This window comes from Martes martes (assembly GCF_963455335.1).
Source record: "Martes martes genome assembly, chromosome: X".
NCBI classification, from domain to species: domain Eukaryota; kingdom Metazoa; phylum Chordata; class Mammalia; order Carnivora; family Mustelidae; genus Martes; species Martes martes.
Genome location: NC_137897.1, coordinates 9092042 through 9116328, shown reverse-complemented (window position 1 = coordinate 9116328; position 24287 = coordinate 9092042). Strand labels below are relative to the sequence as shown.

The 24287-nt window shown below is 44.6% G+C and overlaps 1 protein-coding gene across 4 annotated transcripts; it reads right to left on the bottom strand.

Moving 5' to 3' along the window:
• Positions 1 to 236: 236 nt before the first annotated feature.
• Positions 237 to 24023, bottom strand: RAB9A (RAB9A, member RAS oncogene family). 4 transcript variants are annotated; one of them, XR_013966281.1, is made up of 4 exons: positions 23858 to 24023; positions 5337 to 5367; positions 1502 to 1661; positions 237 to 1333 (listed from the first exon to the last, which is right to left on the bottom strand). XR_013966281.1 is itself a non-coding variant. In XM_080794809.1 (4 exons), the coding sequence occupies exon 4, from the start codon at positions 1301 to 1303 to the stop codon at positions 698 to 700; it is 606 nt and encodes a 201-aa protein (XP_080650935.1). In that variant the 5' UTR covers positions 1304 to 1333; positions 5337 to 5367; positions 10318 to 10403; positions 23858 to 23997; the 3' UTR covers positions 237 to 697. The 4 variants fall into 4 exon arrangements, 3 of the variants coding, with proteins under 3 accessions (XP_080650935.1, XP_080650934.1, XP_080650936.1); XM_080794809.1 differs by lacking the exon at positions 1502 to 1661 and adding an exon at positions 10318 to 10403 and having other exon boundaries at positions 23858 to 23997; XM_080794808.1 differs by lacking the exon at positions 1502 to 1661.
• Between the last annotated feature and the right edge of the window lie 264 nt (positions 24024 to 24287).

The window sequence follows — 24287 nt, the reverse complement described above, 5'->3', positions numbered from 1 at the left end:
GAAGGCATTACATATGTGACCTAACAAAGATGTAGTTTATCCTCACACGAAGTACAATCCTTCGTATTTTCTCCAAGAGTGATAAAGTTGGCTTCTGTTTTGGGGGTGGGGGGCCCACATGTGGCACACGAACGATTACTAGTGAGAGCAATTCTGATACGGAGAATGAAAATGTGAACACTTAAATAATTTTAAAGAGAATGAAGAAGTAATCAAATAACTACAATGCAAATGCATTAGGTTTTAATCTTTATTATTTAACATTATTGCTTTCGGGAATTTTTTTCCCTCAACCAGGAACTGAATGCTAATTACATAAAAATATACACATATAAAAAGTAGTTCTCCATTTTCCCAGGAAAAAAAACAAACAGTAACTTCCAGAATATTCAAGTGTTTTAATTATAATTAAAGTACTGATCATCTCATTTATTAGCTCTGTAACGTACATATTTAAATTAAACGTTAACAGACAACCATTACAATTTATAAATGTACGGTGCCACTATTGAGTAAATTGATTCTTCCATGAGTGGATGTGTCCCTTCTCCCACCCACTAACAAAACAGCAATATGGTTAGTTTAATTTTATGAGTACATGATCCACTGCTGCAAATGCTAATTCTCGTCTCCACCCTGTGTTTTTCCGTGTGTGTGTGTGAGTTGGTTAGATCACACAGGCAACCTCTCTAAACGGTCAACAGCAAGACGAGCTAGGCTTGGGCTTTCGGTGCAGACTGACCGTGTCTGTCTGGATCAGGTGATCTGACCTATCCTCAGTAGCAAGCACTCTTCGAACCGCTTCCTCAAAGGCCGCTGCGACATTTGTGGCATCTTTTGCGCTTGTTTCAAAGTAAGGATAGTCGCCGTTGTCCCTGCACCAGGCTTGGGCTTCTTCTGTGGACACTTGACGTTCACTTATGTCGATCTTGTTGCCTAAAATCACAAAAGGAAAGCTTTCGGGCTCCTTCACATCTGCGTAATATATGAACTCTTTCTTCCAGTTACTCAAGTTCTGGAAGCTCTGGGAATCATCGACACTGAAAGTGAGCAGGCAACAGTCAGAACCTCTGTAAAATGGCGTCCTCAGGCTTCTGAATCGCTCTTGACCGGCTGTGTCCCAAATCTGCATAGTAACAAAATGTCCGTCCACCTCCAAATCTTTATTTAAAAATTCCACACCTATTGTATGGAAGAGCTGGGTATCAAACTTATTGGTCACATATCTGTTCATCAGAGAGCTCTTCCCAACTCCACCATCTCCAAGGAGAATTACTTTAAAAAGCGAAGATTTTCCTGCCATTATTAATCTCAAAGTTTTGACTTTAGAACCCTGTAAAATAAAAAGGTACCATTACATTCCTTTCGACCTGTACATTTCTCTACATGATTCTGTGAATATCAGTGCATAAGGGAAATAAAACGCCGAGTCCCCCTTCCTTTCTGTACAGAAAATACCTAACAGCGAGAGCTGTCACAGCCTGAGCACTCCACCACATACCAGGTACAGCCCTACTGCTGCTCCCGAAGACAGCCGGTGAGGGCTCACTCTTCCCCTCCTCAGGTCACAGCTGACGGAGGCAGACACTCAAGGCCAAGTCTCACCCCAAAGACCTTGCTCTCAACCATCACTCTCTGCTCACAGTAAGCCCCGCCGCCACCTGTTAGAGATGCAGGAGGAGACCAAAGCAGGCAGGTATTTGTAACAACTTCAAACAGCCCCTTGGTGACACAGTGACAGTTTTACTGATGGCTTTCATCTTGTGCCAAGGGTATTCTCTATGACCTCCCTTTCTCTCTTGCAACGCAATCACCATAGGCACTGGTAACCAGGAAACCAGAGACAGAAGCTGACTGATCTGGCTGTGAACAAAAATAAGCCAATGACTGAGTGAATGGACTCCATTCTCTTCCTTAGGAACACTATTTGGACTTGGCTAAAATGAACGTCAGCAGCAATGGAATTTTTTAGCAGAGTATCATAATCTAGCACATTCTGCCCACAAGATTCATTTGGGCAGCTGCAACTCTTAATAAATTCGAACTGTCACTTGTGTGTTTCCAGAGGGAATGAGATAAACCTTAAAAATGGTACTCTAGAGGCGCCTGGGTGGCTCAGTCGGTTAACCGTCTGCCTTCGGCTCAGGTCATGATCTCAGGGTCCTGGGATCGAGCCCCACATCAGGCTCCACACTCAGTGGGGAACCGGCTTCTCCCCCCGCTTCTGCCACTACCCCCAGCTTGTGCTGTCAAATAACTAAATAAAACCTTAAAAAAAAAAATGCAGTCCTCTATGTACTCTTTTGGGGAAGCCATGGGGCAGGATTAAACATTTCCCTATACCACAGGCACCAGCCTATGTGGGGTAGAATTTCAGATGCCCATTTACAGATGGCTACTTTTTTTGTTTTTTGTTTTTTTTTAAGATTTTATTTATTTGACAGACGGAGATCACAAGTAGGCAGAGAAGCAGGCAGAGAGAGGAGGAAGCAGGCTCCCCACTGAGCAGAGAGCCCGATGCAGGGCTCGATCCCAGGACCCTGGGATCACAACCCCAGCTAAAAAGAGAGGCTTAACCCACTGAGCCACACAGGTGCCCGTTTTTTTGTTTTTTAAAGATTTTATTTATTTATTTACCAGAGAGCTTGAGAGAAGATGGGGCAGAGAGCATGAGAGCACAAGCAGGGCAGCAGCAGCGGGAGAAAGCAGGCTCCTTGCTGAGCAGGGAGCCCGATGTAGGACTCATCCCAGGACCCTGGGATCCCGACCCAAGGCAAAGGCACTTAACCAACTGAGCCACCCGGGCACCCCCCCAGATGGCTACTTTTAAGCGCCAACAGGAGCACTGTTCCTATTTAAGGCTTCTGTTTTTATTCTTTATTATGGAAAATTTCAAACATACACAAAATTCCTGAATAATGAGAATAATACAATGAAACCCCCCATGGATCCCCAACCTAGTTTCACCAATGATCAGCTTATGGCAAATCCTATTTCTTCCATAACTCCCCATTCTCCCCAGTTATTCTGAATCAAATTATATCATTTGATCTGTAAATATTTCACTATTACATGGCTTTTATATACATTAAAATTTGTAAAAGGAGACAACCTTTGGAGTAGCACCAATAGATTTTCTGTAATGATGGAAATGTCCTCCATCTGCACTGTCCAATATGGCAGCCACTAACTACATGTGACTACTGAGCATCTGACATGTTAAATTTTATTTAAGTGTAACTAATCTGAATAGCCACATTTAAAGAGGCAACAGCTGTAGTGGCCAGCACAGTTCTAGAGCAAAAATGGTAATTAACTTTAACATGAAAGTGGATATATTATGAATCCCTCAATGGGAAGGTAATGAGACATGAAAAATAACTGTTACACTGACTAGGATGGATTTGGAAATTCACCGCAGTAAACGTTATCTGGCTATATCCTGGTTATATCCAAATGTGACCCAGTATAATGGAATTAAATACTCCCTGTAATGTATAAGAATTCTGCATTTCCGACAAACCATAAAAGACTCAATCTCAAGAAACAGACTGAGGGTTGCTGGGGGGAGGGGGGACAGGAGAGGGTGGTGGGGAAATGGACATTGGGGAGGGTATGTGCTATGAGGAGTGCTGTGAAATGTGTAAACCTGGCGATTCACAGACCTGTACCCCTGGGGATAAAAATACATTATATGTTTATTAAAATAAAAAAATTTAAAAAAAAAGAATTCTGCATTTCCAACTACATGATACACTATTCTGGTAAAACCTGTAGAACCTGCCTGTAACTCTTATTGGCACTTTTAAATTACTACTACTGTAATTACTACTATAATTGATACAATTTAAATTGGCCAACAAAACTGTGAGGCAATCAAAGTACTTACCTCTTGGAGACTTTTCTGACTTCACGGGATTGCTCTGCTCAATGCCCAAACTAAATTCATGTCAGAGAGGAAACTGAAACAATCCCAAACCCCTTCATCTCTTGACATAGGTAACAACTTGATAAATCTGTTCCTTTAACTTTGCTATCTTGCTTAAACAATTTCACTTCATACAAAAAAGAGTAACAAACCAAAAATGTACACCAGCTATTATGACATGGGGAAAAAAGCACTGGTTTAAGGCCTCATCCTTAACGCTCTTCACTGGTTCTCCAGAGATTTAGATCTAAGTCCAACTTCTAAGACAAGACACCTTAGCCCTGCTCCCCATTTCTGACTTCAGTCATTTGGAAATGCAGTGTCAGAGGGAACTGCAAGTCAGTTCTACTTGCTCAGCTCTCACGCTCTCCCTGGCCTTGGCCCTGGCACATGCTGCTTCCTCTGCTGGTGATCCTACCCCACCTCACCTAACAACGAACTGCTGAGCCCTCGGACCTATTCAGCATGGTCATCACCAACGCCAGGAACCTTCCCCAACAGCCCCCATCCCACAGTTGTTCCTTTCACAACACAAAAGTTCCATTATGTGTTCCAAGGATGTAAGAGATGTGCGTGAGTCTAGTGTATCATTAATTCCAATATTTGAGTAAGCTCTAACTACCTGACCAGACACAAAGTTTTACTGCACAGCACTGAATTGTTAGGATCTTCACACCAAATTACAAACCAGATTATGCAATCTAGTAACCTCCACCCAGGTGACTGGCTGCATATATCTACCAAATTAAGTCTCAAGACATTCCTTGAGATTTTTCATTTATAATTTTAACAGGATACTTTGACACAGTTCTTTTCTTTTTTCGTAATAATGTGGGACCTCCTAGTTGGTGCCATTGTGCTAATTAAACAAATCTGGGGTACTCTAGATCCATGCACCAGGAAGTGGGATATGATTTTTCACAATTCCCATCTATAATGTGGGGCCTCACAGATACCCTATTTGCAAGGATGCTGGCATTTGCTCAAACAATATATATACAAACCATTCTCTGTAGAGTTGTATATAAACATACATGGTGATACAGATAATTATATAAACCATCTTATTTTCCACTGAATCCAACAAAAGCTAGCTTCAGGCAATCTATACATTAACATAACCATAACCGGCTTAGAGACATTAAATATACTCCCTTTTTCTTTTCTAAAAATAGTAAAAATCCTTTTAAACTTCAGTATAAGATGAATGAATAAAGGTATCCCGTTATTTTCCAAAGGTTATCTTAAAATATAATGTGAAGTCTTTTATACTCCACAGTTCGGAATGACAGCCCAGGGGCAATAATGAAAATCTTCACCACGGTTAAAACATGACTTTAACAATTCAGCTAAATTTGATAAAGATTTCTGAATAAGAAAAGCATATTACATAAGTCATAAATGTTACCTTAATTGTTCAGTTCAAGCAGCATCATTATCTGCAAAGAAAAAATTAGAAAGCTCACCTTAGCAATGCACTTTTAATTTGTTTTACAATTTTAAGAGTTAAAAACAAAAATTAAAATGGAATAAATGACTTGTATCAGCACCCAGATTCTTAATTTAAAAGGAAAACCAGAAAAAATAAATAAAAATAAAAGGAAAACCACACCTGAAAACTGTCCATGACCTTTCTCAGCCCCCCAAAATATCCTAGAATCAAATACTACACACTTTTTTAAAGCTTTTTATTTATTTATTTGTCAGAGAGAGAAAAAGTGTGTGTGTGCAGCCATACAAGCAAGGGAAGCAACTGAGCCCCCCAGATGCCCCCAAATACTACACGTTAATCATTATTTTTCAAGAAGGTTTTTGCCTGCCTACCCTTCTAAGTTTCACACTCAGACAAACGTAAAAAATTTTTTAGGATAAAATGTAAAATATAGGGGTGCCTGGGGGGCTCAGTCAGTTAAGCGTTTGCCTTTGGCTCAGGTCATGATCTCAGGCCCTGGGATTGAGCCCTGTGTTGGGTTCCCTGCTCAGGGGGGAGCCTGCCTCTTCCTTTCCCTCTGCTACCTGTGCTCTCAAATAACAAAAATTTTTTAGAAATGTAAAATGTCAGTCTTCAACATCTGCCCAAGTTTTGAGTGGCTTAGAATCATCCTATTCCAAAGAATTAAATAAAGCTAACACAAACAAGAAAAAGTCAGAGTCACGAGAGGGAGGGGCACCAATGCAACAAAGGAAAAGCCGGGCTGAAGCTACGGTGACACCGTGCAGGGAAGCTGCTGGGCAGCGACGGCAGAGGTGAAACCTTTCCTGTGACAGAACAGCAAGCCACTATCAGAAAGGAGGAGGGTTCTTGGTGCTGAAGGCCAAGAGCACACACCCCTGGGCAAGCTACCTGACATCCTACCTCCTAGGGCTGTTGGGAAGATTCACTAGGTCATGGACAATAGGTAAAAAGCGTTTCACCACAAAGCCAAGTTCACTGCAGGGGTGCAGAAGTTTCTGTGGAATGAATACATGAACTCTTTACTGGTGGTTTCAAGGAAAAGTTTCTTTCATGACCATTTCTTAAGTCAAATTTCAGTAAGGGTCCTGGGCAGAACAGAGAAGAGGATTATGCAGGCAGACGAGAAGAAGCCAAAGGATCCTCGCCATGGAGATGGAATCAACGGGAAGGTTTCTGAGTGACAGATTATGCCGGAAGCTGGGCTAAAGCACTAGCCTCTCTTAGTCTAAACCAAAGGTTTTACCCCCAACACAGACCTTTTTTAAGCATAAGGGCATTTCTGTGAAACTTACATACAGCAGCCCTGAACTTATAAATTCAATCAACGAATAAATGAGACTCTTCAGAATTTTGACATTTGGCTTTAAAGATGAAACCGCAACAGTAACAATGGCCCTAACAGTGACACTGACTAAGCCCTGTAAGCCCTTACTCTGCTTCACTGTATCCACTCCTCTCAAGTGTCTCCCTATCCTCACACTACAGATGAGGACCCTGACTCGAGGCCACTACCGTGCCCGAGGTCATAGAGCTAGGAAAAGATGGAGAGAGCGAGATCGCAAGGTGGCTGACTATTCCACAGCCTGCCATGTAACCTACCAGACTCAGTTGTCTTTGCATTTATTTCTGAGGGTTTTCCTGTTGGCTGCTGCAGGCAGAAGGAAAATCAGTAGCTGTGATGCTAAGAGTTTCAACTGCTGGCTTTATTTCAAGAACCACACAAGATGAGTTAACCTGACAGAACCAGTAGTGTTCAATCCACTGACAGGTACTATAAATAAAGCACATCTAACTGTGCCTAAGGTTGTTTTGTTTTTAAGATTTTATTTATTTATTTGAGACAGAGAGAGAGGGAGGGAGAAGTAGACTCCCCGCCGAGTGCAGAGCCCAACACAGGGTTCCAACCCAGCACCCTGGATCATGACCTAAACCGAAGGCAGGCACTTAACCAACTGAGCTACCCAAGTGCCCCAAGTCCTAAAGTTTTAACAGAATTTCAATAGTTTAAAAAATTTTTAAAGAAGATTTTATTTAGGGGTGCCTGGGTGGCTCAGTGGGTTAAAGCCCCTGCCTTCGGCTCAGGTCATGATCCCAGGGTCCAGGGATCGAGCCCTGCATCGGCTCTCTGTTCAGCAGGGAGCCTGCTTCCCCCTCTCTCTCTGTCTGCCTCTCCGCCTACTTGTGATCTCTCTCTGTGAAATAAATAAATAAATCTTAAAAAAAAAAAAGATTTTTTTTTTTTTAACAGAGAGAGAGAAAGGGGGGGCAGCACACACGCACAAGCAAGGAGGAACAGAGGGAGAGGGGCAGTAGACTCGATGCTGACTGTGGAGACTGGCGTGGGGCTCTATCTCACAACCCTGAGATCATCACCTGAACCGATATGGAGAGTTGGATGCTTAACTGACTGAACCACCCAGGTGCCCCACACATGGTTTAAATGCAGTGTGAATCAAATGTTGGCAGAACTCTGAAGCATCTCCCCAGAAGCCTGGAGTTCCACAGAGTGGGTAGAAAGCAGTGTTTAAACAAGTGCTTAGTGAAGCCTCCTTTGTGCCAGAGACGGGATGTAGCCACACCCACCCAGCCCCGGCGGGTGCAGCGAGCAGTTGGGAAAGTGACAATCTGCACACAACCCACGTGTGCTACACCTACGGCAAGACCTACCAACGAAAGGCACTTGATAGAGAGTGCAACTACGCACACCGAACCAGAAACCAAACCACCTGAATAGTGCAGGGGATTCTGCCCAGCGTCTCCTTCGGTGAGTGAAAGAGGCAGCGTGCACACCTGCGGCGCTCAGCCAGACCCAGGCCCCACATGTGAGCATTTCGCGTGTGAATCCAGACATCGGGGGCACTTAATTTTCATACACTGCGGCCCTGTAACTCGGCCAGCTACTTCACCTGCTGCTCAGTTAAAAAGGTGGTAATTTCCACGGCCAGGGGAAACCGGGCTGTGTTCAAGTGTGTCCGTGAGAAACTACACACCAGTTCCCAGAGCGGGCTCGTCCAAAGCTACGTCTCAAGGATCATTTTGCTGTCCATGGAGAGCAGCCTCACCGAGGTCTGATTCCACTGTAGGGGGATCTGACCCCGGCTAACTGGGTCCGATCACAGGCTGAGCTCAGAAGCGGGAAGCTCAGCAATACGGGGAGGAGAAAACCCCGAGAGAAGCAGAGGCAGAGGGAGCCAAAGCCAGGAAGCGGCAGAGGCAGCCTGGCAGAGGAAGAGCGCAGCGCAGGCCTGAGCACCGGGGCCCGGAGAGGGAGGAGAGCGCTAGCCGCACGGGCCGGAACACGCAGAGCCTGAGAGCGGGAAGGATTTCGGCCCACACCCCCCGCGATGATGAGAGCCCTGGAACAGCTTCCGCGGCGGGCAACGTGCTCAGACGCCGAGTCCGGAAAGGTAAGTGGCTGAAGTGTGGGAAAGAGGAAGGCCTCAGGAAGAGCTTCAACGGATGCCCTTAGGGTTCCTTTCAACCACCAATGGCATCAGCGGGCTTTGCGACTGAAAATGGTGGCTTTTCCGCCTTGTAGGGGATCCTGCAGTAAAATGTTCCCTCTGTGGCTTATACCTCACCTCCCTCTGATCCTCTGCTCTTGCTACCCTTCTAACTCCTGCTCACCCCTACAGATGCAGCCAGACCTCATGTCCCACTGAAGTCCCTTCTCCCACATGCCTAATGCACCCTGAACATGCCTCTAGGTGCAGAGGTAGTGACAGCGAAGTTGGCATGCCTACTATGTCTAATAAAAATGAAACATGCTCAGGGCACCTCGCTGACTCAGTCTGTGGAGCATGCAACTCTTGATCTTGGGGTTGTGAGTTTGAGCCCCATGCTGGGTGTGGAGATTACTTAGAAAAACAAAAACAAAAAAAAAATTTTTTTTTTTTTTAAAGAAACATGCTCTCTAAAAAGATTTCTTTCGTGGAAACATTATACCATTAAAAAATGCCCATACTTTTCCCCAACTTATCAATTTTCTAAACTATAGCAAAAAACTACATCCCCATACTATTCTAAAATCATCTCAAAAAGAAAAAAAGAAAGGAAAGAAATTTTGCAAAAATGTAAACTGTAGGGCAAATGCAAATGCGCTGAATGCCTAAATGGAGATGTTTTACACTCCCTGAGGAAACATGGAAAGGTGGGACTGTAGAAATATTCTGTTGCTGAGTGTTGAAACAGCACACAGACCACGATCACACCACATAAAACCTTACAGGTTTATATTAAAGTCTGCAAGAGGGACACCTGGATGGCTCAGTCAGTTGAGAGTTGGACTCTCGCTTTTCGGCTCAGGTCATGATATCAGGGTTGTGAGACTGAAACCCATGTCAGGCTCCAAGCTCAGTGGGGAGTCTGCTTGAGATCCTCTCTCCCTCTCCCTCTGCCCCTCCCACTCGTGCACTGCCTCTCTCAAATAAATAAATAAATAAAATCTTTTAAAAAAAGATTTTACCAATCTACTTATTTGAGAGAGAGCAAGAGAGAGATAGCACATAAGCCCAGGACCCTGAGATCACAACCTGAACCAAAGACAGACACTTACCCAACTGAGCCACCTAAGTGCCCCTAAATAAATAAATTTTTTTTTTTTTAAGATTTTATTTATTTGAGAGAGAGAGCTTAAGCATGGGGAGGGGCAGAGGGAGAAGCAGGCTCCCTGCCAAGCAGGGAGCCCAACGCAGGGCCTGATCCCAGGACCCAGCGACCATGACCTGAGCTGAAAGCAGTCACCCAACCCACTAAGCCACCCAAGCACCCTAAATAAATCAATCTTAAAAACAAAAAACAAGTAACCCAATTTAAAAATGGACATAAATGGTCAAGATCATTAGCCAGAAGGGAAATGTAAATCAAAACTACAATGAGATAGCACTTCATACCTCTAGGATGGCTAGAATCAAAAACGACAATAAACAAGTACCGATGAAGATGCGGAGAAACTGGAACCCTCACACACAGCCAGTGAAAATGTAAAATGGTGCGATGACAGTGGAAAATAGCCCGGTTCTGCAAAAAGTTAAACATAAACTTTCCATATGACCCAGCAATTCCTCTCTTAGGTATATTCCTAAGCGAAATGAAAACATCCTCCACACAAAAACTTGTACATGAATGTTCACAGCAGCATTATTCATACTAGCCAAAAAAGTGGAAACCACCCAAATGTCCATCAACTGAGTCGTTAATAATATTACATGTGGCCTCCCATTTATACGTAATGTTCAGAATAGGCAAACCCATAGGTAGATAGATTTGTGGTTACCAGGAAATGGATGGGGAAAGGTAAATGGGGAGTGATTGCGAATGGGTACAGGGATTCTTTTGGGGGGGGGCAATGAAAACATTCTGGAATTAGATAGTGGGTGATGGTTGCACAACTTTGTGAATATACTAAAAACCACTGAACTGTATACATTAACAGGGTGAATCTTATGGTATGTGAGTTATAGCTAAAGAATGCAGGTGTATATTTATAGACACACACACTCACACAAATATGTATATGGTCTAAGAACTGTCAATAAGACCCTAATATTAGATTTATGTAAAGCTACAAATGACCTCCTTGTTGCTTCAGCAATGTCCTTTTGAAGAAATAAACCTGTTACACACACAACAGATACCTCAGGATGACAATCCATGGGTTGGCACCAACACATGCTGTATACAGCACACACTGGTCTGTATGAGGAAACGGATAAGTAGGTCACTCTTAGGAAAGAAAATGAACTATGCTTTCAGCAGATATCTCAAAACTGAAGACAAAAAGCACTGTATGTCAACCCTCCCCTTTTTACAACACTATTTTTCCAACTTTTCTATTGCGTACTTTAATCTTAACTATCGCTAGTTTATTAGCAGTACCCTTTTCTCTGGTTTTCCCCAATCCCTTGCTGGTTTCCAAAGTCATTATACTACAGCAAACCAAGAGGGAGTCAGATCCAAGCAGAGAAAATAGAAATCTCTAACAGGAATGTCTGTAGGGATTAAAGGCAGACATTTTTTATTGTTTACAGATCCAACTGCCTCCACTCTTAACAGATAACTAACCCCATTTATTTCATTATTTTCATTATATAAAGGTTTTGGGCATGGCAATCAAAGGGCCATCCAACCTCAGTTACAAACCTGTCCCAACTGTATCACTACAACTCCTAGTCCCACACCTGTCATAGGAATTTACAGCCCCATCTTTGTTCCAGCCCTTACCTTGGACTGGGAGTTCCCTCCCAACTCCCAGCTGTTCAAAGGCCTAGTTCAGATCACCTCATCCAGGAAGCTTGCCACGGCCACCCCCAGAAACTTAATCTTCCAATTTTCTTTGCTCTCATCATCACTTCCATCCGGTTACAGCTCTCACTCACTTGTCATTGTCAGTTGTGTATGTGCTCTTTCCTAATTACAATGTCAACTCCCTAGGAGGGACACAACACACCTAATTCTATCCATTTGTCCTTTTTTGGTTCTGCAACATCTTGTACAAAACTTTACATACAGTGAGGTATCAAATAAACGGAAAATTGAGAACAAAGAGTAAATAACTTCCCCCTTTGTTCTCGTTATTCTATTCTTATTTTTCTATTTGTACTTTCCACGCTTACAATTTATTCAATTAGTTCTTCCCCCATTCTATTTTTGAAGTCTATTAAAATGTGTGGGAAGGGACAAAAAAATTGATTTTTTTCTTGCAAGTCCAATGAAAACACCACATTAAAATAAGTACTACTGGCGCCAACAGGGAGCTGGTGAACATTAAAAACAACATTCCTCTAATAAGCTGCTGAAGGGAGAGCAGGCTGGGTTTGTAAACTGCTCTTCTCAAAATTTCAGACTTGAAACATATACTCTGTAACCCATTGACTAGTTCTTACGTCCAAACACTTAAATTGAATTTATCACTCTTGGTTTAAATTAAGGAACAAATTTTTTCCCTCAAAATCACACATCCCTTTGGCATTTACCCTGAATGTCCCAGTTTAGAAACATACCACTTATCCTGAGGCTCAAAGAAACTAACCAAGGAAACAAAAGCATGGATAATCTCTGAATTATTTCTATTTTCGCTTAGAGCTGGATTCATTCCTTGAATCTTAGTTATCAGTATGTCTCACTTAACAACCTAATTAGTTCTACTCTGTTTCCAGTCTTCTTGGTTGTCTTGCTGAAATGCATGAGCAAGAAGCAAGTCAAGGAAGGCACTAACTCTAACGGGTGCTTCATCTCCACAGCAAGAGGTACACACACACACACACACACGCACACACACACACACACACACACGGTGAAGACTTAAATAAATCATCTAGTTGATCACTGAACATTACTCCAGAGAGAGAGAGAGCAAGAGAAGGGAAAAACTGTAAATCAAACTACACTATCACAATGCCAGAGTAAAACACCTATTTAAAGAACTCATTTCAACACCCTATTTAAAGAACTCATTTCAATAAATACTTTTTAAAAGATTTTATTTATTTATTTGAGAGAAAGCGAGCAAGCACGAGTTGGGGGGAGTAGTGGGGGAGCGAGGAGGGGGAAAATGTCTCAAGCTGACTCTGTGCTGAGTGTGGAGCCCGATGTGGGGCTCGATCTCACGACTCTGACACCATGACCTGAGCCAAAACCAAATTTAACTGACTGAGCCACTCAGCGGACCCACAAAGCACTCTTTTTTGAAGATAAGTCACCTAATTAAACTTCTAAGACATATATACTCACAATTTTGCTTAAAACAAGGTACCTCTATAGTTAGGTATACAAACTAATCATTAACAGTGATGGAGAGAGTGGAGGGAAAAGAGAGCTTGCGGAACTAAGTCTTCTTAAACCATTCTGAAAATACAGAGCACCACGATCAGAAAGAACTGTCTGCAGTGATGGAAATACTCTATTCCTGCACTATCTAGTACGGTAGTCACGAAGCACACATGGTTTTGAGCACTTGAAATGTGACTGCTCTGAGAAACTAAATTTTTAATTTTATTTAACTTTAATTAATTGAAATTTAAGTTACTACATGAGTATTGGACAGTGTGGGTATAGAGTGTGCTTAACTGCAGAGTCCATGAAGGAGCTGCAGAGAGAAAACACACCTCCTAGAATGACACGGGAACTAGAATGTATAGATGGAAGTGTGTGCTTGGGCTTTTCTCTGGTAAGAGTACACAAAGGGTTTCAAAATCTGGCAAATTTAAAAAAAAGGGGGGGGGGCGCCTGGGTGGCTCAGTGGGTTGGGCCTCTGCCTTCAGCTCGGGTCGTGATCTCAGTGTCCTGGGATCGAGCCCCGCATCTGAGCTCTCTGGTCGGCGGGGAGCCTGCTTCCCTCTCTCTCTCTGCCCCCCTCTCTGCCTACTTGTAATCTCTCTCTCTGTGTCAAATAAATAAAATCTTAAAAAAAAAAGTACAAAGGGTTTCATCTGATCTGGGATCAGATGATAAAAGGATCTGGATGATAAACACATGTCCACATCATTGTGTGTGTATACGTGTATAAATTTTTTTTAAAGATTTTATTTATTTATTTATTTGTCAGAGAGAGAGTACACACAAGCAGGCAGAGAGGCAGGCAGAGGCAGCGAGAGAAGCAGGCTCCCTGCTGAGCAAGGAGCCCGATGTGGGACTCGATCCCAGGACCCCGGGACCATGACCTGAGCCAAAGGCAGCAGCTTAACCAACTGAGCCACCCAGGCGTCCCATATAAATTTTTTTTTTTTTAAGGTAAATTCTACCCCCAACATGGGGCTCAAACTCACAACCCCTGAGATCAAGAGTTGCCTGCTCTACCTGAATGAGCCAGCGAGGCGTCCCTTCGTCATTTGTATATGATGCGTGATCCATTTGTGTAAGTAACTCATAACCCATTCCAGACTTTCATCTTTATTTGGCATAACTATTTCTCCATTGTCTCCCTCACCTGTGAGACTTACATATTACATTTTGACCATGAACCGTGACAGCTCAGTGAACAGACTTACTCATTGGAAACCGCTAATCTTGGAACTGAGGATAATGTTTTGCTCTCTGTTCTGTTCAATGGGGTCCTTTTTTTTTTTTTTAAATGAGATCCTTAAAAGAACATCCATAGGGGTGCCTGGATGGCTCAGCGGGTTAAAGCCTCTGCCTTCGGCTTGGGTCATGATCCCAGGGTACTGGGATCGAGCCCCACATCGGGCTCTCTGCTCAGCAGGGAGACTGCTTCCTCCTCTCTCTCTGCCTGCTTCTCTGCCTACTTGTGAACTCTGTCTATCAAATAAATAAATAAAATCTTTAGGGGAAAAAAAAAAGAACACCCATAAATCTATAATAAGACATTTACCTGTGAAAGACACTTAAACTGCCTGAAAATAAAGAAGAGGGTTTTGTTTTTTTTTTTTAGTTTAAGGTTGTTTAAGATACTTCAGCTAGTTTAAGGTTGCACTGTGAGGGACACAATTCAAAGACAAAAAAATGGATAAAGGTCACAAGATAGGAATACTGGAAATTCTGCTAGGTTTCAGGAAGAAGACTGCATTGTGAAAGAAATGAATTTAAATATGCATGTTAGAAAAACACATTAAAGTAGCAAAACACAAATTAAATATGATCTACAGTGACCTGCTGTAATTTAAGGGAACATTGATTCTTACTCGTCAGATAAGAAACCAGGTGTCTTTAATTTGGAGCAGAAAAGGGTAAGGGCTGGAGAACTTCCATAAAAACCCAGGGAATAGTACACAAACACGACCAATAAGACATGAAGCCACAGCAAAGTAGAACTTCTTGGCTGTTAAGAAATTAAGTAAGAGGAATGGGGATTTCCCAAGATGTATTTCAAGAGGACAGCTGTATGTCTAGCATACAGGACTCAACTGGATGAGAGGAGCCCATTCTGCAGGGAAGTGGTTACCAGGTCAAAATGAGAAGACACAGAAGAGAACTGCAGCTGTCTTACAGGAAAATACACTTCATCCCACTTCTCCATCAAAGATGCCCCAGTGTGTCCCAACCAAGGTACTGAAGCTGGCTTTGCTTACAAAAAGCTTCCCAAGCCCAAACTTACTCTGCCATCACTACTCATTTCACCTCTATGCCTGATCAGCCCTCTACTCCACTCACTGCACACAGGCTCCCAACTTCTCCATCCCCGAGTGTCGGCAGAAGCCACCAGAGAGCTCCTAAAGAAAGGCCAATCCAGGGGCTTCCCCCAGTCCTCGTCTAAATGCCCTAACGGACCAACAGCCCTAAAGCAAAGAAGGAGAAAAGTGCTTCTCTTAGGACTTCACTGTGTACGCTTCCAGAAAACACCTCCACCACTGACCACCTAGGACAGTTAGTTCTCTTAGATATAGCCGTTTGTCTGGATGTACAGGACATAAAAACTCAAAGGGTACTCAAGACATTTTTCTTTTTTTTTTCTTTTTTTTAAAGATTTTATTTATTTATTTGACAGACAGAGATCACAAGTAGGCAGAGAGGCCGGCAGAGAGAGAGGGGGAAGCAGGCTCCCTGCTGAGCAGAGAGCCTGATGCGGGGCTCAATCCCAGGATCCTGGGATCATGACCCAAGCTGAAGGCAGAGGCTTTAACCCAATGAGCCACCCAGGCACCCCGACATTTTTCTTAAATAAGGGAATGGAGGCCCAACTGGGAAAGGATCTTATGAAGTATCACACCTCTAGCTGGAGGCATAGGTGGGATCTTCCAGTGTGAGCCAGGACTCGGCCACCATTACTATCTCTGTTAGGTCTAATAGCCTCGCAATGACCTTGAAAATGCTTTCTATTTAATGGTCCATAAAACTCCCCTTAGCTGGGCGCCTGCGTGGCTCCCTCAGTTAAGTGTCTGCCTTCCCCTCACATCATGATCCCAAGGTCCTGGGGTAAAGCCCCACATGGCAAGGGCTCCCTGCTCAGCAGGGGGTCTGCTTCTCCCTCTCCCTCTGCCTGCTGCTCCCCATGCTTGTGTGTGCACATGTGTGCGCTCGCTCTCTCTCTGTCAAATAAATAAATAAAATCTTAAAACAAAAACAAAAACTTCCTCTTAGCTTTCTGCAACTTAGATAACTCCCTCTTCTAACAAGCTCTTAAAGTAGGTATATTGCAAGGTTGAAGTCCTTACCTCTTCCCAAACCACATCTTCCTGGGTATAAAACCCAGTGATTCATAAAGTTGACCTCCATCCTCCCCCGCCTTGGGAAAAGAATTCCAACCCCTTTCATAATGTTCATGTGATACCCCGATGCCAGTTCAAATTCAACATATGTAAAGCCAAGCTGATTATTTTCCCCATTTCCAAATTCTCTTCTATTCATTTCGTTCACCCACACAAGAATGTGTCCACTTCCCTCCCTACCTATTGCCATTGTCTCCTTTGCTCAAATAACAAATGTTATGACCACAATAATAACATTAGCCACCACTGTTTACTGAGTATCTACTAGGTACCTGGCATACAGCAAATCACCTGCAAGTTGGGACACTATCACCCTATGTTCTATATATCACAAAGATTAAGTAACTTCCCTGATCTAATTAAACAGAACAGGCTGACCATGTGTTACCTTCACTCCCACCACATGACAAAAAAATTCTAAAAAATATATAAACCCAAAAAGGGTAAGAAGAGGGAAAAACTATAGATGACAGACAGCAATGAAATTGAGATGGAAAGCAAATGTTCTAGTAACGACAAGCGGAAGAGACAAGGAATGCTAACTCGGGGAGAAGCAGCTAACAGTGAGAAAGCTGATTCCCAGGCAACACCCGAAGAGGCATATGGACACTTCTGGAAATTTCTTCAGACAGGCTGGCCAGGCTGAAAGCACAATGGTTTCTCTTGAAAGGCCACAGACCCCATGACCACCCCATCTGCACCTAGAGGCCCCTTTCTCCACTGGCAAATCTACTCCCTAAAGAAGTATATACAGCGGAAAATGGAGATGAAACCCTACAGACAACATGGGAGGCCGGGCGGGCTCTTCTAAATTTCTGAGGGAGCCACAGAGGTGGCAGACGTCCATAAGACACTGCAAGCTGGTGCTCCAGGGAGCTCAGGGTTTCAACATGCAACTGTACCACATTCCTTTCCATGACATCGTTATCTTTGCACAGCTGGTTTTCCAGGGCTGGTGTGGTAAAAATCAAGTACTATGCAAATATTAGTGTGGAACAGGATCCGAGGGTAGCAGCTGTTTGCTCCAAAACAACTATGAAATTTTATTTAGGATTACTAGAACTCAGGGCACCTGGGTGCTCAGTCTGTTAAGCGTCTGCCTTGGGCTCTGGTCATGATCTTGGGGTCCTAGGATGGAGCCCATTGGGCTCCCTGCTTAGTGGGGACTCTGCTTCTCTCTCTCTCTCACAAATAAATAAATAAAATCTTAAAAAAAAAAAAATACTGGAACTCATTCCAGAGAATGTTCTGCATTCATCAATGTATGGTCCTCAAGCACTTCTTCTGTTGTTCTGTTCTGACTTCCAACTAAACCATGTATGTATTTTCAGGTATGTTTATCTAATCACTGCTGATTAAATACACAAATGAGAAATTGCACAGACCAGAGCAGATGCCTAGCCTAGTGAGTTCTAACTTTTTTGAACCTGTTAAATCATTTAAACACTCCCCTAAGGGAACCTGGGTGGCTCAGTCGGTCAAGTGTCTGTCTTCAGCCCAGGTCAGGATACCAGGGTCCTGGGATCAAGTCCCAAGTGGGGCTCCTTGCTCAGCGAGGAGTCTGCTTCTCTTCCCTCTGCCTCCTCTCCCCCCTGCTCATGCTCACTCTCCCTCTCTCAAAAAACAAAAAACAAAAAAAAAAAAACATAACTAAATAAAAACTCCTCTAAGTGTTCTACATAGCAAGTCCAGAAGAGAAATCTGTAAGGCTTTTTTCAGGCTTCTCTAACACGGACACTGCAACCACTCGTATGAAAACTGCCTTGGCCTCTGTACCCAAAAACCTAGCCCAATTCACAAGAATTTGGAATTAAAATAGTTCCGTTTACAGTGAACTAACTGTGCAGTGTGTTAGTTGACACTGCTCTGCTAGCCTTCACACTTAGATAATGAATGTGGCCACGGAAGGAGTATATCAAGTTGCTCCATACTCTTTCTCGGTCCCCTATCAAACAATAGCATAGATTTGGAAGGCCCTGGACAGAAGTGGTCTGGGTCCAGACTCCCCACCACGAAGTGAGCTGGCTTCAGTGAGGGCAGGAGGTAAAGCCTCGACCCTCTGCTTCATTTCTGTATTTCCTTCAAACTACGTACCTGTCTTTCCCCACCCCATGTTGATCTAGCTGTCAGCTTACCTGTATTCATTTACTTCTAGCTGTCCTCTGTGTTCGCGATAAGCAGCAATATTCTAAACCCTGTATCCACCCTGGTCAAAAAATTAACAAAAAATAATGGAAGAATACAGAATGTGGAAATAGCCAGAGCTCCACTTTCACAACATGCACAGTATCAAGATTCACTCCGGAAAACAGGGATTTCCTCTCCAAGGTATCTAACAAGCCCAGGCACCCCCAGGCTCCCTGGCAAGCACAGGCCTGGGACGACCTCCAGCCTTACCTCTCCAAGGCAAGGAGAGGCCCCGCCTCCTCCCCCTGCTTACACACCGGGGCCCCGGGCCTCCTCCCTCAGGTATCCAGAACCGGCCTCTGCATCACAGCCTTCCCAACTCCATGAGGCATTTTATGAGTTCATCGCCCCCCCCATCCTTAATAAATGTTCTCTGTTGATGACCTACTTAGTCACAAGCCCTATTTTCTCGTCCTTGGTTTTGACTAAGAAATTTATTACCTCGCTAGCTTTCAAGTGAGACGCGTTTCTCAAACACACAAGCACACTTCTATTTGGCTCACTTCTTCCTGCTGCTTAACCAGCATGTTGCCTGGAGCAGAACTACCCGGAAGCCGGTAACGTGATGTCTCTATCTGGTGTCATATAATCTCACAGAGATCGTCAAGTGCAACCATCTCATTTCACAAAGAAAGAAACGTGGTGACCTAACTTGGCCGAGCAGCAAGCCATCCAGGGACGCAGTAAGCCTCCTCTGAGGCCGGAGCAGGTTCTTCTGCACCAATTCCCCTTGACCCTTCCCAGAATGAAATCCCCCCAATCAGGAAAGAACACAGATATCCCTCTGCCAGATCCCATTCGACAGCAGTCATTTTTAGGTATACAATTCAGCATCCCCTCCACCCCACAGGAGAGAACTCCTGATAAGAGACAGAGAAATCTATAATTAACAGAGAACATGCTGTCCATTAGCAGGAATCCAAAGCAAAGCTACCCACAAAGCATGCCATCTTGGCTTCATGAATAACACTTTCACAGTGATGCCTAAAGAGACAGCCAAACCTTTGGACTCCTCCTCTGAATCACTTACCCCCAAAGTTCCCCTAACAGTTACACTGACCACCACAATGGAGTAATACCTATACTGAAGGGCCTAATCTTAGACAGGTATGGCGAAATGGCTGGAAAACAACAGAAAAAAAAATGATGCAAAGGTCATTTTTCAAAAGAATTTCATCATTTAGGGGCGCCTGGGTGGCTCAGTGCGTTAAAGCCTCTGCCTTCGGCTCAGGTCATGATCCCAGGGTCCTGGGATCGAGCCCCGCATCGGGCTCTCTGCCCCACAGGGAGTCTGCTTCCTCCCCTCTCTCTGCCTCTCTGCCTACTTGTGATCTCTGTCAAATAAAGAAATAAAATCTTAAAAAAAAAAAAAATTCCATCATTTATTTCTTGATTTCCATGATAAAACACATGTGTAACTACTGCCTACTAAGGCTAAATGTAAGGAAGAATTTTATGCTCAACAAGAATGGCTTCTTGATTTGATTCTTGTAAATATTCAGATGTGGTCAACCTAAAAAGCTATCAGAAACAGATCAGGGGCGCCTGAGGGGCTCAGTCGGTTAAGCGTCTACCTTTGGCTCAGGTCATGATCCTGAGGTCCTGGGAGCGAGCCCCACATTGGGCTCCTTCCTCAGCAGGGAGTCTGCTTCTCCCTCTCCCTGCCGCTCTGCCTACTTGTGATCTCCCTCTCTCTCTCCCTCTCTCAAATAAGTAAATAAATAAAATCTTAAAAAAGAGAGAAAAAAGAAATACATCAACTGTTTCCCCATTTCACCTAAGTCACAGTAAATGGCCTACAGGTACCTGTGAGTTGGTGTACAGCTGTTCTGTTTCTTAATGACACCTAGCCTCTGACCTTGAGTAGCCCAGGCCATAAATTTTGTTCTCGGACAGAGTCAGGATCTGCTCTTATGATTATGATTACACTGTAAGCTTCACAGAGTTGGTGACTCCCTATTATCTTTCATATCACCAGCACCTTCCTATCAGTGCCTAACAGACTGCCGGTGTTTATTGACAACTGGAATAATTCAGAAACCAAACCCCTAAGTCTATTTCAATAGCTCTGAAATGGCTCTCAAGTTCTTTTTGACACTTTTGCCTTAAAAAAAGAAAAAAAACGATTCTGGAGGCGCCTGTGTGGCTCAGCTGAGCACCCAACTCTTGGTTTCAGCTCAGGTCATGATCTCACGACTGTGGGATCAAGCCTGGTGGTGGGCTCTGTGCTCAGCGCAGTCTGCTGGGGATTCTCTCTCCCCCTTCCTCTGCCCCTCCCCTGCCCCTTCCTCTCCCCTCCCCTAAAATGAAAGAATAAAACCTCTAAAAAAAAAAAAAAAAAAGATTCTGGGGGCACCTGGGTGGCTCAGTCAGCTGGTCCGACTCTTGATTTCGGCCCAGGTCATGACCTCAGGGTCCTGGGACAGAGCCCTGCATGGATCTCCCCTACTCAGTGGGGAGTCTGCTCGAGGATTTTCTCTCCCTCTCCTTCTGCCCCTTCCTCCGCCCACATACATGCACTCTCTAAAATCAATCAATCAATCTTTAAAAAGAAAAGATTCTGTTATCAGAAATGATCTGCTCCCTCCTTAGTCTTTCAAACGAATGAATATGTCTCTTGGTCAAGGGAAATTCTTCAAGTTCTTAAATTTTCCCCACTGCTCTTTCTTAAAATGATTAGGAGGTATCCTAAAAAGGAAAAATGACATTGCAGTTGAAGAACTACAGAAGCCCTGAAACGTGTTAGCCCCGGAGTTACACAGACTGCTGTAGAGCAGGGTTTCTCAATCCTGGCATTAGGGACACTTTGGGCCAGACCACTCTGCATTGTGGAGGGCTGTGCTGTGTGCTCTAGGATGCTCGGCAGCATCTACAGCCTCTACCCACTAGATGCCAGCCAGCAGCACTCCCTCTCAGGTGAGAACCAAAATCACTCGCAGGCATTGTCAAATGTCTCCAGGGTGAGAACTACAGCTCTAAACTCACAAAAGGGGGTGCCTGTGGGGCTAAGCGTCTGCCTTTGGCTCAGGTCATAATCTCGGGGTCCTGGGATCGAGCCCCGCATCACTGCTCAGTGGGGAGTCTGCTTCTCCCTCTCCATGATCTCTCTCGCTCTCACTTTCTCAAATAAATACATTAAAAAATCTTTTAAAAAAAGAAAGAAAGAATGAAAACAAAACAAAACTCACAAATTGCCTTGAATCCTGGCTCTGCCCTCTTCCCTACTTGTGTTACCTGGGAAACAGACCTAACCTTCCTATGCCCCCAGCAAATTCCTCACGAGTAAAATGGAGCTAATATCAGAAAACAACAGTGAGAATTAAGTGAAATGGTGTACGAACAGGAATTATATGCACTATAACATCCAGTGCCAGAGTGACCGCCCAAGAAATGGTGAGAAACGAGGGGAGGCTAAAAATTAACTTCTAGAACCAAAGGAACTTGGCTTCAGACCTCCAGAGTACTGTAGTCTACATGGAAAGAGTGGTGGGGATAGAAAGAAATGAAACACACGAGAGAATGGAAAACAGGAAGACACTAACGTATTTCCCCAACCTTCAAGAGAGCCGAGGCCAATGATGTTCTTAGTTTTCGTTGGTCTACCCTAACCTCACAAATGATAAACCAAAAATAACCCCAAATCAGAAACTCTCCAAAATAAGTCATCAAACCAGAAGCTTCATAGTATAAGCAAGAGGAATTTACTACGATGCCTACGCAAAAATACTAAAAGCATCCGGATCACACCACTGTCTTATATTTGGGGATCTAAATAAGATACTGAGAGTTACGGACAAGTAGCGATGGTAATTTCGACATGAGCTCCTGAAAGAGAAACTAAGCACAGCCATCCTGTTTTAGTATATGTGCTGCCGAAGCGAGCACAAGCACAGCCTTCCTAAATGGCTGGAAAAAAACTGAACAATTCTGGGTTTCCTTCATCTCTACAGTTTGGGTCCGCAGTAGTTTTTGAGACTACAGGCAATTTAGGGATTTTTTTTTCCAGTACGATGGTATCAGGAACAGAAAAACATGTAAAGATTTTTTCTTTAATTTTAAAAAAGAAATCAAATTCTACCGATTTTTATCGGGTTGCTGAAATCTTGTGAAAAGACTGCGATCACATGACATTTTGGAAACTAGCAGAAAAGTCATTCCTCAAAAGAACCGTGGTCACGGGATGTATCATCACTTAAAAAGAAAAACAACGACAAAAAGACAACTAATACCTCCACAACTATTTGGTCGGCACTTTAAATTCTCATCTTGCCTCTTGACAAACGAAGTTGGAAGAAAGGAACACGATTCTGAAACCTTAGCCAGAGTCTCAATCAGATAACGCCGCAAACGGCCGCCAGCCCCTCGCATGGGCTTTACATTCCAAACTCCTTAACTGAGTGGCCATTAACACGTTTAGCAAATGTTCACCCAGGCAGCATGTCAGAGGTCGCCCAAAACAAACCGCGCGAGCGCCTTTGCTTCCTCTGTGTTAATCATTCGGGGGTACGGTGTGGTTTGGTTGGGCTGGGGTGCGTGGATGCGTGTGTGTCCTGGACCAGCTCGGGGAAAGGCTGGTGTATCTGTGTGTCCCCGGGGGGCTGGGTGTATTTGTGTGTGTGTGTGTGTGTGTGTGTGTGTGTGTGTGTGTGTGTTTTCCGGGGGGGTTGTGTGTGCACCTCTCCCACGCCACCCCACCCCCCACCGCGAGAACGTGCGTACGTGTCGCTCTCCCCGGGCGTCTGGGTCCGTGTGCGTCCCGTGTTAATGGATCTCTCTTCTCCCGGGTGCTTGCGTGTGTCCCCGTGTGTCTTCCAGATGTCTGGGCGTCTCTCCATGTGTCCCCGCGTGTTTGGGTGTGTGTCCCTCTCCTCGGGTTGTGTGGGTGTGGGAACTCGTCTTTTCTCCTGCGTCAGTCAGTAGGAGACAGGAGGCAACAAGCCGTCCCCCGTCCCGAGACGGACGATCGCCCCGCGAGCGCGCGCAGCCCCCGCCCCAGCTGCCCGAGGGCCAGGCCGCACTCGGAGCCCACGCGCCCCCCCGGACCCTGACGCTCGCGCGCCCAACGCTGGCGCGCCCTGCTCCGGCCCCCCGCCCGGCCCCGAGGGGCGTCCGCGCTCCACTCACTTCGTGGCCACACAGAGGACGCCCGGGGAGCTCCCGACTGGCCCGTCCGGGTGCAACGAGGAGAGAAGGTCGGGGGTAGGCGGCCAGGAGACCGTAGCGCTGCCCGGGTGCAACTCCAGCTGCTCACGTCCAGCACCAAGGGAACAACATGGCGGCGGGCCGGGGCGGGGCCCGAGGAGGCGGAGCCTGGGTGGTGGGGTCCGGGGAGGCGGGGCCTCGAGGCCGCGGTACGGCCCGCCCTCACTTTCTCTCGCCGACTGCTTGTCTTCGCGCTAAATCATGGATTTTCCTGGGGTCGGCGACTCCTCGTGTCCTCAAATGCGTCCTGGCGAGAGAGAGCACGAAATAATAGTTCTCTTTACAAGTTTACGTAAAGTGGAAATAAACAGATCGCAACAGCACAATCACAGGTTTTTGTGATCACCATAAG

Excerpts from the sequence above, each read along its gene's own strand:
- RAB9A (XM_080794808.1), bottom strand. The coding sequence starts at position 1,303 with ATGGCAGGAAAATCTTCGCTTTTTAAAGTAATTCTCCTTGGAGATGGT.